This window comes from Thermobia domestica, chromosome 7 (genome assembly GCF_964235325.1).
Source record: "Thermobia domestica chromosome 7, izTheDome1.hap1.1, whole genome shotgun sequence".
Taxonomy (NCBI): Eukaryota; Metazoa; Arthropoda; class Insecta; order Zygentoma; family Lepismatidae; genus Thermobia; species Thermobia domestica.
Window position 1 is genome coordinate 114,091,005 of NC_137460.1, and position 13,857 is coordinate 114,104,861.

Here is a 13,857-nt window from a genome sequence, read left to right on the forward strand (position 1 = left end):
ATACTAATTTGTGTATCAATATTTACCCTCAAAATATTTTTCCGTGAGTATATCAAAAATATTTACAACTATGAGACAGTTAAACAGACATAATAAGTCGGGACACGCAGCTAATACACTTAGGCAAGCATATTCTTATTTAATTGAACAAATGAAAATAGATCAAGAAAAAAAAAATTGCTTACTTACGTTACAACATAAGAATTGAACTCTGTATCTTCAGCGTCAGGTATAATCGTGCATTTTAATGGATCTGGTGAATCGAAGGAATACTCATATACGAATCCGGCATCGTATCCTCCCATTGATAATATAACGGTTTCTCCTGACGGAGTGTAGTATCCGAACAAGACAGGATTAGGCACTTCTGGTATAATCATTGGGTAGAGTTCTTCTTCCGGCTCGGAATCAGCTATAAGAATCAAGATGCGTTAGAAAAGCTACGTTCAAAGGATGTTAGCTTTCTTTCTCCTTCCTTCCCATCTCCCCCTTGTTCAAGATACGTACACATACGTACACATTAGAAAACGAGACTGTTTTTATTTATCTATTTATTATTGTTATTATTGTTATTATTATTATTATTATTATTATTATTATTATTATTATTATTATTATTATTATTATTATTATTATTATTATTATTATTTCATTGCGTGCGAAGTTAGTTTAGGTGCGGAAGTTTTTCACGGTGCTGTTATTAGTACGGAGCGTGACACTAAGTATAGGCTGGTGTTGTGATACCTTGTCACCGTTTTAATAATGTAGTAAAGGGTGACTATCAAGTGCGCATTTATTGAAAACTCAAACGTAAGCATTTGATTTGTTGAAAAAGGTTTATTGGAGCACTGCCTTTCTCGTTGTATTTTCTTAAATAAAATGAAATAAAATAAAATAAAGTAAGAGGTTGAAGAGAGTCTGTGGAAGATAAGAGCAACTAGGTCCAAGCAGCTCTATCAGAACAACTGAAAAGGTTGACAAAGTTCGGAATATCATTTTGAATGACCGAAATGCTAGTCTCAGGAAAATATGGATGGGATGAATAAATAGGCTTTCTGACAAGCAATAATATACGTTTTAAAGAAACGGAAACGCATTTCGTGTCCCATTCTTTAACAAAGAAGCAGAAACTAGAAACCACAACGCAGTGATTTCTCGTGAGTTTTTGGCCCCAAAATGTGTGTATGTGTTAACACAACTTGTATACTTGCCAAATCTGTCCCCCATTGATTACTTTATTTTCCCCAAATTAACAGTATCACTGAAGGTTTGTTTTTCGAAGATGCTTCCACCATTCAGAATGCAGTGATGATCGTCCTGAACACTATTACCAGGACTTCCAAAAGTCGTTCCACATTTACAAAACCGTTCAAAGCTATGTGAGGACAAAGGAAGTTTCTACTTTGAATAAACCGATACAAGTTTATTTCACTTGTTTCCCACTGTCGTTTCTTAATTGCCGCACTCCATACGTATGGAAGATATTGATAAAAAAATTCAAATTTACTGCTTCCAATGTATAGAATAATAAAAAGTCGGAGAAGGATTTAATACACAATTTAAACTGAACTAACTCCCTAGCGAAACAAACTACGAATTGTCGTAGACACCCAATCGCCACTCAACCTTAAAATTTCCGTTTTTATAGAATAAACTTCGCTAACACTTGATTCAAGTAGTTCCCTAGCTGTCTCATGACACTGAACAAACACACCGAAACTGAACCAAGGTACGAGTACTAAATAATAATAATAATAATAATAATAATAATAATAATAATAATAATAATAATAATAATAATAATAATAGAAGAAGGAGGAGGAGGAGGAGCAGGAGGAACATGAAATTATATTTGGTCTAGGAATTAATTCGTGCGGGTGGACAAGAGATGGCGCAACGAACGGAGCGTCCCACAGTTCCGTGTATCCACACATGTGTTGCAAACCCCTGTCATCGCGTATCGTTCGTAGCATAGGGCAGTGGATTAAAGCGTCAACAACACCAGTTTGTAGTTAAGTGAACATGGCGCAATTTGTGCCTGATCAAGTGTTTTTGCGGGGTGTCCTGCTGCATTACTTTAACATGCAGAAAAGTGCGACTGAAAGTCATCGTATTTTGGTGGAAGTGTATGGTGACCATGCTCTAGCTGAGCGAACGTGTCAGAAGTGGTTTGCACGGTTTAGAAGTGGTGATTTCGGCTTGGCAGACCAAGAGCGAGCTGGACAGCCAAAAAAATTTCAAGACGAAGAATTGACAGCATTGCTCGAGCAGGATTCGTGTCAAACGCAGGAACAACTTGCAGCAGCATTAGGCGTTGATCAAACAACAGTCTCCAAACGCTTGAAAGCCATGGGAATGATTCAAAAGATGTCACATTGGGTTCCACATGAATTGAAAGACAGAGACGTTGAAAGACGAAAAACCATTTGCGAATTGCTGCTTCAACGACAGAGCAGAAAGGGGTTTCTGCATCGAACTATTACGGGTGATGAGAAGTGCATCCCTTACGAGAACCTGTAATCGCCTGGAGTTCAACTCGCTGTTCGGCGGCCATTTATTTGTAACCATTCCGTATAATCTGGTCGCTGTCCGTGGCTCGTGGTACTATCAATAAGTATACTCCTGATACTTTAACTTACCTGGACGGGACGATGAAGGACCTCTCCAAGAAAGGTTACAAACTGTTTCCAAAAAGCTCGTCGGTCTCAATAATGAGATGAGCATTAGGCGCCGAGAGGTTCGGGTGTCTCGTCTCGAAACCCTTACGGACAATCAGACGGTCATCCAGACCATAACGCACACAAACATCACTCATACAAACAACGAAAACACACTAGATTAAATAACACTATACTTATTTATTAGAACACTATTTAAAAACAATAACGAATAGGAATGGACACAACACTGAACACTGAGGATGTATAACAATTTTAGTCGCTGAAATCACGCTTTGCCCTTTTCGGGCAATATAGCCCTTTATATATATATGATTATGATTCAGATATCACCACAAATGCTTCTCTCACACCATTGCCACACTTGGGGGATTAGCACTGGGGAAAAGTTGTTTGGATCGTCCTACGATGAATCCTGTTACGCTCAACAATCTTAAAGCGTAAAGATGAATCTTCAGCAAATTAAACAAGAAATTCTCCAAAGTAGAATGCGGATGTGGGTGGGCGCGTGTATAACATTTTAAACGCACAAGGTCTGCGGACCTGGGATTTCACTAGTTGGGGCTAGCCGTAAGAAATCGTCCTTCACCGGCTAAATAGCTTGTGCCCCTTCACGAAACTTAACCATCGCAACGTGCGTGGTGGCTGCGTACAACACCGGAGTCGAACTCCCTGAGCATCCAAGCTCAAGCTACGGGTTGCAATGGTCAACGGAAAAGTGTTGGCAGTTCATTTCAAAAATCACTCAGTTACTCACCTGTATGTACATACAAACAGAATATAGAAAACAATTTATGTTAATTTTAGTCAACTGCCTATAATGCACTAGACACGGCGATAACACTGGCGTGAGAAAGTACAGATAACGAACTGAGAAAATTGTGAGGCTGGTGCCACTTTAGCTACTGGGACATCTGGTCAGCCCGTATTTCTCTAATCTATTGTAATGTTTCCATAAGCGATTAACGAAAGCACTTAATTCAGTTCCCAATAACTATAGAATATATACTGTGTATATAATGAGTCAGGGAGAAACACTGAAATGGTTAGTCACTAACTGAAATGTTCTCAGCAAAAGCAACGTTTTAAATATATATATGAAAAAACGATGAAAGACTTCTTTGTCCAATTGTGTGGGAAAGAAGCAATTCCCACCAAAGAAAGAACTTATGTGCGTTGCAGAATAAAGTACAAATTGAAAATAATGATCACTGTCTTTACGAAATATACAGAGTGTCCACAAAAAATCCTTCTATAACCTGGTAGCGGTTATATATGGCGTCTGAAACGTGGAACGACCTGTCAAGTGCACACGTAGACAGGTTGAGAACCCTTGGCCGTATGGCGAAGTATGAATAAAATTAGGTTTTTCACCAAAAAATTAAAATTAGTTAGTTGGCAACACTGTGATATGGTGTGAGACTTACGTGTATGAACGTTGAATGGTTTTTCACCTGAAAAAAGGGCTATTTAAAATAGTTAAATAACTTGTCCACTCACTACAACATGATGAGGTTCCTGCATGAGCAATGTCCAATCCAAATGTTCCATAAAGTAATAAGATCCTCTTGAACAATTGGTGCAGTTGGGTTTCCTTATCTTCCGTTTCTTCACATGTTGAAACCATGCTGTCTTCCTGTGTGAGTATCCTCCATGGTTCTCCAGCGATGAGTTGATGAGGGAAAAAGGGGAGATTAAAAAAAAAAAAAAAAAAAAACACTGGTGTGAGAAACGTGGTATGGTTATAACACCTGTATGATAACTTTTTTAAAAAAAAAGTTCGCAGAAAGCGTTTATAGGGCTATTAAAATTCTTTTTTTTTTTAAAAAAAAACAAATACTTTTCGTAAAATGTTTAAGTGTTCCGTTTCGATCACTTTATTTGATATAATATGAAGTAAATACGTTATAGGGCTATTTAAATGCTTTTTTTTTTAAACACTAATAAATTCTTTTCGTAAAATGTTTAAGTGTTCCGTTTCGATCACTTTATTTTGTGCAATATGAAATAAATATACACACACAATAACTATTCATGAAAACATCGACTTAAAGAATTATCAAATATCTCAATAAAAATTAGTAAATATACTGATATCTGTATTTAAAATATCAAAATGTGAATGAATAAGCAAATAGCAAAACATGTTAAAGGTACTAAAATATTAAAATTATTGTGAAAGTTTCGATATCACTCTAATATATTTGAAAAATACGAAAATCATTGAAAAAGTAAAATGAATGGAAATGTAAACACATGATAAACTAACAATATACAAACAAAATAAGATTTTCACCTGTATGTCCTTTTTTTTTTTTAACTGTGCCTCGTGTTGTTTGGCAGAAAAGAACGAAAAATCGTTTTTCAAAAATAAAAAAAAAAAATAAACTTAAGTGTCAAAGATGACGTTCATAGTAATTCCAAGAAATAAGCATGCTTCTGCATATCAAGAAAAGATTGTGATTTCGTTGACATGTATGAAGAAAATTCGGCACGTCATAAGATCAAACGCCATCTGCTCGTCGTGAAAATCGAGACTAATTCAATAATGCTCATTACAACAAATGGTTTCGTTCTGAAACAAAGTTATTATTAGCTTAGGCCTAGAATAATGGTTATTCACTTCCATAAACGTAAACATTGTAGGGTTACCAGAACATGTGGGTATTATCTGCAAAAAATAATATTAATAAAGCGTTGAAAACTATTCAATATTGATCCAAGTTTTTCAAAGGTCTGAATCAAGGAAGTTGACTCACTAGTCCAAACAATCCTGAAAATAAATGGTCATTACGCCATGAATTGACCAAAACCATAGGTGGGAAAAATGTGTAGTACTACACGTACTTACACACGAAATATGCCATCGACACCTGCGAGGCAAAACTAGAAACGAGGAAGGCCTGCAACCATAGGCACTTACAAAATGTTTCTATACATAACTGAAATATCAACACTAATATTCAGTAAAATACACGTATGTTCCCTGGAACATAACGTACATCATCCACCTGGAAAAAATGTGTAAACACACAAAATACAAATGCTCTCGTAGCATCGTAAAGATATGTCTCTATAAGACAAAATACATGAGACCTATTAAAAGAAAAACATGAGATACAAACAAGAATATAGTCAACGACATTACAACTCTCTGGTCGGTCTGAAACATCAAGATAAAATTCCCTACAAAACAGCTGTAACAAGCTTCCTTAGGCATCTTCGCTACAAATATTCAAAATGGTCTTATTAACGCATTAAAATTCAGTCATCGAGCATACGAAATAATTGACAGAAAATAATTTTCATAAATCATTATGACTTCATGTTGTTGGAAAGAAAGAAAATAAGTTTATTTCTCGGGATCTATATCGAATTCGAATAGTTTCTAGGACATACTAGAACTAAAATATACTTTTCTCAAAATTAACATGAAAAATAAACATTACAACTCATTAGCATACAAGTACACAACATAGTTACGATTCATAAACGTTAAAATATTCGCTGAAATGTTACTAGACAATAACACACACTAAAAAAAATCTAACCTAAGAATACACATGGTTAGTTACGGGTTACTATAAAAGAAGAAGAGAAATGAAAAACTATATTTTGCGATTGATGGCGAAAATACAGTTAGCTATGGAATATCCAATGGATTAGCCACATCCATTTTTGCAAGAGATCTGCAATTCCAGGAAATATTGCCTCCCTGAAAAAAAAAATTATATTTATCCCCATAAAATATCCTACCCGAAGAAGTTTCCTTACGGTCGTTCAGTGGTCTAGAGAAGACAAAAAAAAATGTTAATTAGAAATTACAAGAAAGTATAGAAGTTAAACATATTTCCGCATATATATTAACATGGGAGAAAAACGACCGTTTACCATCACATTATCTGTTCATATAGTTCCTTCTAAAATAAAAAGATTACTGCTTTCGTTCGGAGAATTATACTATTCACATGACATTCCTGCACATACTATTACCAACAAGGAAATGCCTGATTCACTTGTTTAAGGCTTAGCCTGCTTTCCGTTCTAAACTTTTCTCTTCGAACAAAATATATCATGTCACATCCTGGAAATTCAAATAAAGTCAAAATCGGGTAAATGACGTAAATGAGGTTCAATCAAATTACAGTAAATATTTCAAAATGAAAACGGGAATCTAAGATTAACACTGAAAAAGAAATTTAACATTGGTAATTGTAAAGTTTCATGTTCTACGCATGAGATTACGTACTAAGTTTCAATCACAAATATAAAATGTATATATATTTAACAACCAAAAGTTTTCTTATCCTGGGCATCTCGATACATTCCTTTTTTTTTAAAAAAAAAAAATTCTAAAAGAAAATCAAACATTAATTCTAAATAACATGTAATAACATATTTAAGAATTTCGAAAGTGGGAAGGGATCCTAAAAGTTTTTTTTTTTTTTTTAATTTTAAAACACAATAAAAATATATATATATTATAACGCCAAAATATCTTCCCACTAGCTGGGGGTACGGAAATCTCGCCAAGATTTCAAATTGCTTTTAAAATGCAATTCCCCTACGTATGGGATACTTTAATTATTTACTAAAAAATCTAAATTCAAACATCTGAAATGAAAACAAGAAAAAATTAATAACATTAAACTAATAGTAAGTCAGTGATAAGGTTTGCAACACAAATGCACAGCTGACTGAGGTATGAAGTACTACGTTGAGCAAAGACACACACACACACACACACACACACACACACACACACACAAAGAATCAATCAGCTGTGTGTCGTCCGACATTCGTAACCATAAGCACAAGTGCTTCTAAAGTCTGGCGACTGCCTTATCAAAATAAAGAAAGAAAAACGTGTTATCTGCTCTTTGCTGAACAGTTAAAAGCTAGAAGCAAAAATGAGATTGAGAGAAATGCGTAGTTCTTTTCGTATCCAGGTGTTCTATCAAAAACTAAAAGCAAAACGGAAGAAAAATGAATGAATGTCTATCGCTTAAAAGTTGAAAGAAAGATTAAAAGAAATGCGTGGCTTTCCTGAAAGCAAAATTTGTATCAGCATACAAAGTTTTGGTTATTTTTTTTTCTTTTCCTATGATTACTATTTCTACTTTGATAATTACGGTTCGTTCGTCTATTCCTACAGCGGTTACCTCTATGCACAAATCTATGCTTAATGTCACACAAATTGCGGTTCCTGTCTAGTATGTGATAACTCAGGTTACGTGGCCGTGATTTACGACTCCTTCTCTTTCTGTTACTACCTTTTCGAGTGCGGCCTTGGTTCTGATTCCCTTTAAATTGGGTATTGTTTACGCTCCGGTCTGCGTATCTTTGCCTATTGCAATAACTGTAACTTCGTTTACGCCTTTTCTCTCTGTGGTTTGTGGTAGTTATTCTTGTGCGCTTACGACTTCTGTCGTGTACAATCATATGTTCGCAATTTTCACTACTGCTACTACTAGGGATGTTATTAGGTTCTGAATGAATAAAATCATTGTCAGATTTGTTACGAGGTTGGTTTGGACTACCTGTCTCTGGTTGGAGTTCAGATTCCTGCATTTCCTTTTCATTAGGAGTATTAGTTTCTAGCTCAGGTTTCAATTCCAATATTTTGTTTTCACTAGGAATATCAGTCACTAACTGAGGCTCAAATTCCGGTGTTTCGCATCCAGTAGGAACATCTGACAGTAACTGGGGTTCACATTCCGGTGTTTTGTTCTCAACATTTTCCGTTTGCTGACTATTTTCACGAAACACGTCCCGTAAAGCGTCTATATTCTGACCTAATTCGACAAAATTTTCTTTATTCTCATCTACTTTTCGTTCTAATCTAGCTAGGTTTTCTTTATTTCGATTTATATATCTATCAACATTCTCTTTAAACTCAGCACGGCTCTCTTTCATTTCTTTCTCTAATCTAGCAAGATGCTTTTGAAAAACTGAAGCTATCTTAGTAAACAAATCTGCTTCGTTGTATGCCATCTTGAACAAGATAAAGCTTAAACCATACAATTAGAATAAAATATGCTATCACAAAACAATATGATTAAAATCACCTGAAAAAGAAGTTTTTTTTCTTTCAGATTACTGGTTCTAAGCTGGAAAAGAAGTGATGTATTAAAATATTTATCTTATAAGTATTCGAGCATCAACGGTCTCGATTCGGGTCGGTAGTTCGGGCGTCATTTATTTGTAACCGATTGGAGTTCGGGGTCACTGTTCGGGCGGAATTTATTTGTAACCGCCCCGTGTAATCTGGTCGCTGTCCGTGGCTCGTGATACTATCAATAAGTATACTCCTGATACTTTAACTTACCTGGACGGGACGATGAAGGACCTCTCCAAGAAAGGTTACAAACTGTTTCCAAAAAGCTCGTCGGTCTCAATAATGAGATGAGCATTAGGCGCCGAGAGGTTCGGGTGTCTCGTCTCGAAACCCTTACGGACGATCAGACGGTCATCCAGACCATAACGCACACAAACATCACTCATACAAACAACGAAAACACACTAGATTAAATAACACTATACTTATTTATTAGAACACTATTTAAAAACAATAACGAATAGGAATGGACACAACACTGAACACTGAGGATGTATAACAATTTTAGTCGCTGAAATCACGCTTTGCCCTTTTCGGGCAATATAGCCCTTTATATATATATGATTATGATTCAGATATCACCACAAATGCTTCTCTCACACCATTGCCACACTTGGGGGATTAGCACTGGGGAAAAGTTGTTTGGATCGTCCTACGATGAATCCTGTTACGCTCAACAATCTTAAAGCATAAAGATGAATCTTCAGCAAATTAAACAAGAAATTCTCCAAAGTAGAATGCGGATGTGGGTGGGCGCGTGTATAACATTTTAAACGCACAAGGTCTGCGGACCTGGGATTTCACTAGTTGGGGCTAGCCGTAAGAAATCGTCCTTCACCGGCTAAATAGCTTGTGCCCCTTCACGAAACTTAACCATCGCAACGTGCGTGGTGGCTGCGTACAACACCGGAGTCGAACTCCCTGAGCATCCAAGCTCAAGCTACGGGTTGCAATGGTCAACGGAAAAGTGTTGGCAGTTCATTTCAAAAATCACTCAGTTACTCACCTGTATGTACATACAAACAGAATATAGAAAACAATTTATGTTAATTTTAGTCAACTGCCTATAATGCACTAGACACGGCGATAACACTGGCGTGAGAAAGTACAGATAACGAACTGCGAAAATTGTGAGGCTGGTGCCACTTTGGCTACTGGGACATCTGGTCAGCCCGTATTTCTCTAATCTATTGTAATGTTTCCATAAGCGATTAACGAAAGCACTTAATTCAGTTCCCAATAACTATAGAATATATACTGTGTATATAATGAGTCAGGGAGAAACACTGAAATGGTTAGTCACTAACTGAAATGTTCTCAGCAAAAGCAATGTTTTAAATATATATATGAAAAAACGATGAAAGACTTCTTTGTCCAATTGTGTGGGAAAGAAGTAATTCCCACCAAAGAAAGAACTTGTGTGCGTTGCAGAATAAAGTACAAATTGAAAATAATGATCACTGTCTTTACGAAATATACAGAGTGTCCACAAAAAATCCTTCTATAACCTGGTAGCGGTTATAAACCCTAAACGAAAAAAGGCCTGGGTGAAACCAGGTGAACCAGGTCCATCACAACCAAAACGAGATATTCACTGTGCAAAGGTTATGCTGTACATATGGTGGGATATGAAAGGTGTGGTGTACTATGAGCTGCTGCAACCGGGTGAAACTATGAATGGAGAACGTTATCGACGACAATTAATGCGTTTGAAGCAAGCTCTGGCCAGAACACGACCAGAATGGGAGAACAGACATGATAAACTTATTGTTCAACATGATAACGCTCGCCCACATGTCGCAAAACCGGTCAAAACCTATTTAGAAAATGTCGGATGGGAAGTTTTACCCCACCCGCCGTATTCACCAGACGTTGCTCCTTCGGACTACTACTTGTTCGATTGCATGAACAACGATTTGATTGGACAGCGGTTTACTTCTTCAGAAGATATCGAAACATGGGTCTCTGACTGGATCGCTTCCAAGGATGAGGACTTCTTTCGCCACGGAATCCGTACATTGCCTGACAGATGGGCGAAAGTGGTGGCTAGCGATGGACAATATTTTTCTTAAGGTATTTATGTATTTTGTGTTTGTACTACAGCTTCAATGTGTGCGTACCAACCGCACGAATTAATTCCTAGACCAAATAATTTTCGCGGAGGTTAAAAGAAAACAACTTTTTACATAGTAGCACATAAATTATGTTAATTCACGAGAATAATATACCTTTAAAAATTCCATAACTGCACATTCTTTTATAATTAAGATATTCCTATAATAATAGCAAACAAACACAGTATTCTGAAAGTAAAGTAAGTTTAGATCTCTTGCATACTTTTTTTTTTTTTTTTTTTTTAAAAATCGAATACACTATTATTATCAGGAGATGTATATAATTTTACACCAGTATATTCCACTGTCAATATCGTGGTAGTATATCGTACAATTTCAATATACTTTTTTTCTTTCTTTCTTTCTTTCTGTAGGAAGAACATTATTTTCTGTATGTTGATGAAAACTGTATTCACTGGGATAAACTGTTCAGATGTTAATAGTAAAAGCACATGGAATGGAAGGAATGTACTTGTGGTGGTGACATATATTCTATAAAAATATTGGGCAAACAGAAATTAGAATAAATTTAAGGAGTACAATTATCATGTCCATAAAAATAACTCTTAAACAGAAATTATGAATAACTTACTAGCAATTCTGCATTTACACATGTTGTTTGATTTGTTAACTTAAAGGGTGATTTTTTATGGTATATAAAATGAATAAAACTTAAAAAGTGACTACTTCTTATATTTCACGATACTTTCTATCTAATCTCCAAAACTTCGATGCTCTAATTGTTTCATTAGCTGATTACAGTTTAATGGGAGCGCCAGCAAAGTCCACTTGCCTCTGTCACGATTGATGGACTACTGTTGTTGGCTATAGGCATAACATTAATAAATTGTCGAAGAAAAATATTTTCATTATTTGATGAATGAAAAAAAAAAAAAAAAAAACTTTCTAAATAGAAACTTCAAATATTAAATTATATTTGCTAATTTGCTATTCACAAGTGATTTTATTTACCTTAATGTGTATTATACACAATAGTTCCGTTGTGCATTTAAAACTACAATAATAAACAGTAAGACATACACATAAAGTACATATTCATAAATTCTAAGATACAACAATTTTTACATTGGATAAAGAAATTGTTTTAAATCTACATTTAAATATTCATGAACACTGTAAAATAGGTGCTTTCTGCAGCAATTTCTTGACCCTGTGTTTAGAATTGTGTATATTCCATTTGTTTTATACTGGTATGATAGTTTGTTGTGAAGTTTTATCCCCTCGATAGAATTGTGATTGGATTTTGTTAGCCGAAATCCTGGAAAGTGTAAAGGTGTAAAACTTCTGACATCATACGAGTGAAAATCCGCATAACTTTCAAAAATACGAAGCTGTTTCCAAAATATTCTAATGCTTTCTGTAGGCGTGAAATCGAAGGAAAGTAAGTATTAGAAAAGGAAGAAAAAGTCTGAAGTTTCATTTTTCCATTTTCTTTCAACGTAAGTGTGTGTATGTGTACTTCAATTGGTATTCTAGACAGTGACCACTACGTTTTACGATAACTGAGCTCAGTGGAGTTCGGAGAGAATTTCTAATGCGATAAGCTTTGTTAATTCATTGCTTATAACACGAGAACGAGAAAAATGACAAAAAACATTCAAGTTTTGCACAGTGACAGTGACAGTTCACAAATAAAGGAACTTGTGATTAATCATGTTCTTCACGCATAGTAACCCAAAATGTATCAAACTGATTAACATTTAAATTCGGATTACCATTATCACCTACAGGCAGCCTGTATTATATAAGTGTAATGTTCGTTGCATAAAAATGGAGGAGAATGCAATCACTTTGCTATTATGTTCAGAGACTGCTCGCAAAGAAGTAGTAATACTAGAACTGAATTAAGAAGAAAAATCTTATTTTGAAGATCATATATCTATATCTATATCTATATCTATATCTATATCTATATCTATATCTATAGGGTGTTTCAAAACAACACCAACAACGTTTGGGAGGTGATTTATGACACGAAGATAAAACGAAAATTATAGACCAACCTGGGTGCACAAATGCTTCCTTTCGGAGTTATAGGTTGCCGAAAACATGAAAAAATGAAATTTAAAGGTCCATAGCTCCAATCCTATGGGATCTATCCTAGTCGGGTCAAGACTTTATTTAGGAACTAGTATATGCCCTATCCAAATATCCATGTTTCAGAATCCTACGGTACTTCTGCAACAATTTTTATAGAGGTAGTTGGTGAGTACTTCAAATTATATGCCCGTAACCAAACTGCCTCTATAAAAATTGTCGCGTGAGCACCTTAGGATTCGGAAACATGTATTTTTGAATAGCGCACATGTTAGTTCCTAAGTGAAGTCTCGACCCGACTGCTGTAGGTCTCAGTTTTGGAGCTATCTATCTTTAATGTTCTTTTTTTTATGTTTACGGCAGCCTATAACTCCGAAAGGAAGCATTTCTGCACCCAGGTTGGTCTATACTTTTTGTTTTATCTTTGTTAGGTGTATGAGATATAATGAAGCTTAGTGTATGGAATGACGCTTGAGTAGTACTTTAGGGCAGAAAGTATTTTAGTGTTAGAACTGTACTAGAAAAAGCGAAAGAGAGAAGAAGTGAGAATTGTTGCTATTTAGTTATGAAGATATCAAGTTAGTTGGTTATGGAATTTAGAAAGATATTACATTCAGTTCTCGTTAGTTCGGACTTTGTTGCAGAATAATGTAAAATGATAAACAGAGTTAGGTGAGAGAAAGAGGATATAATTAGTCAAGAGATATAAAGGTATTCAGAGAATATGTTATTTTAAAAGTGTGAAATAAAGCGTACGTATCGTGAAAACTACATGTTATTGTATATGATTAGTGAACAGGAATATCAGAAGCTTTAAAGGAGAAGTTTAAGGCTAGAGTTTACCTTAACAGATTCTATAACAGGTCAACAATCTTGGCGAACGTTGTCG

General features: G+C 35.4%; 1 protein-coding gene across 4 annotated transcripts in view; it reads right to left on the reverse strand.

The window, feature by feature from the left end:
• The window catches only part of LOC145690362 (cilia- and flagella-associated protein 44), a 253,414-nt gene that overhangs the window by 118,735 nt on the left and 120,822 nt on the right, over window positions 1-13,857 (reverse strand). For all 4 annotated transcript variants that reach the window (XM_081765185.1, XM_081765184.1, XM_081765186.1 and 1 more), the window contains one exon: window positions 190-412. In XM_081765185.1, coding sequence (XP_081621311.1) covers window positions 190-412 — 223 coding nt within the window. The remainder of the gene's footprint in view (window positions 1-189; window positions 413-13,857) is intronic.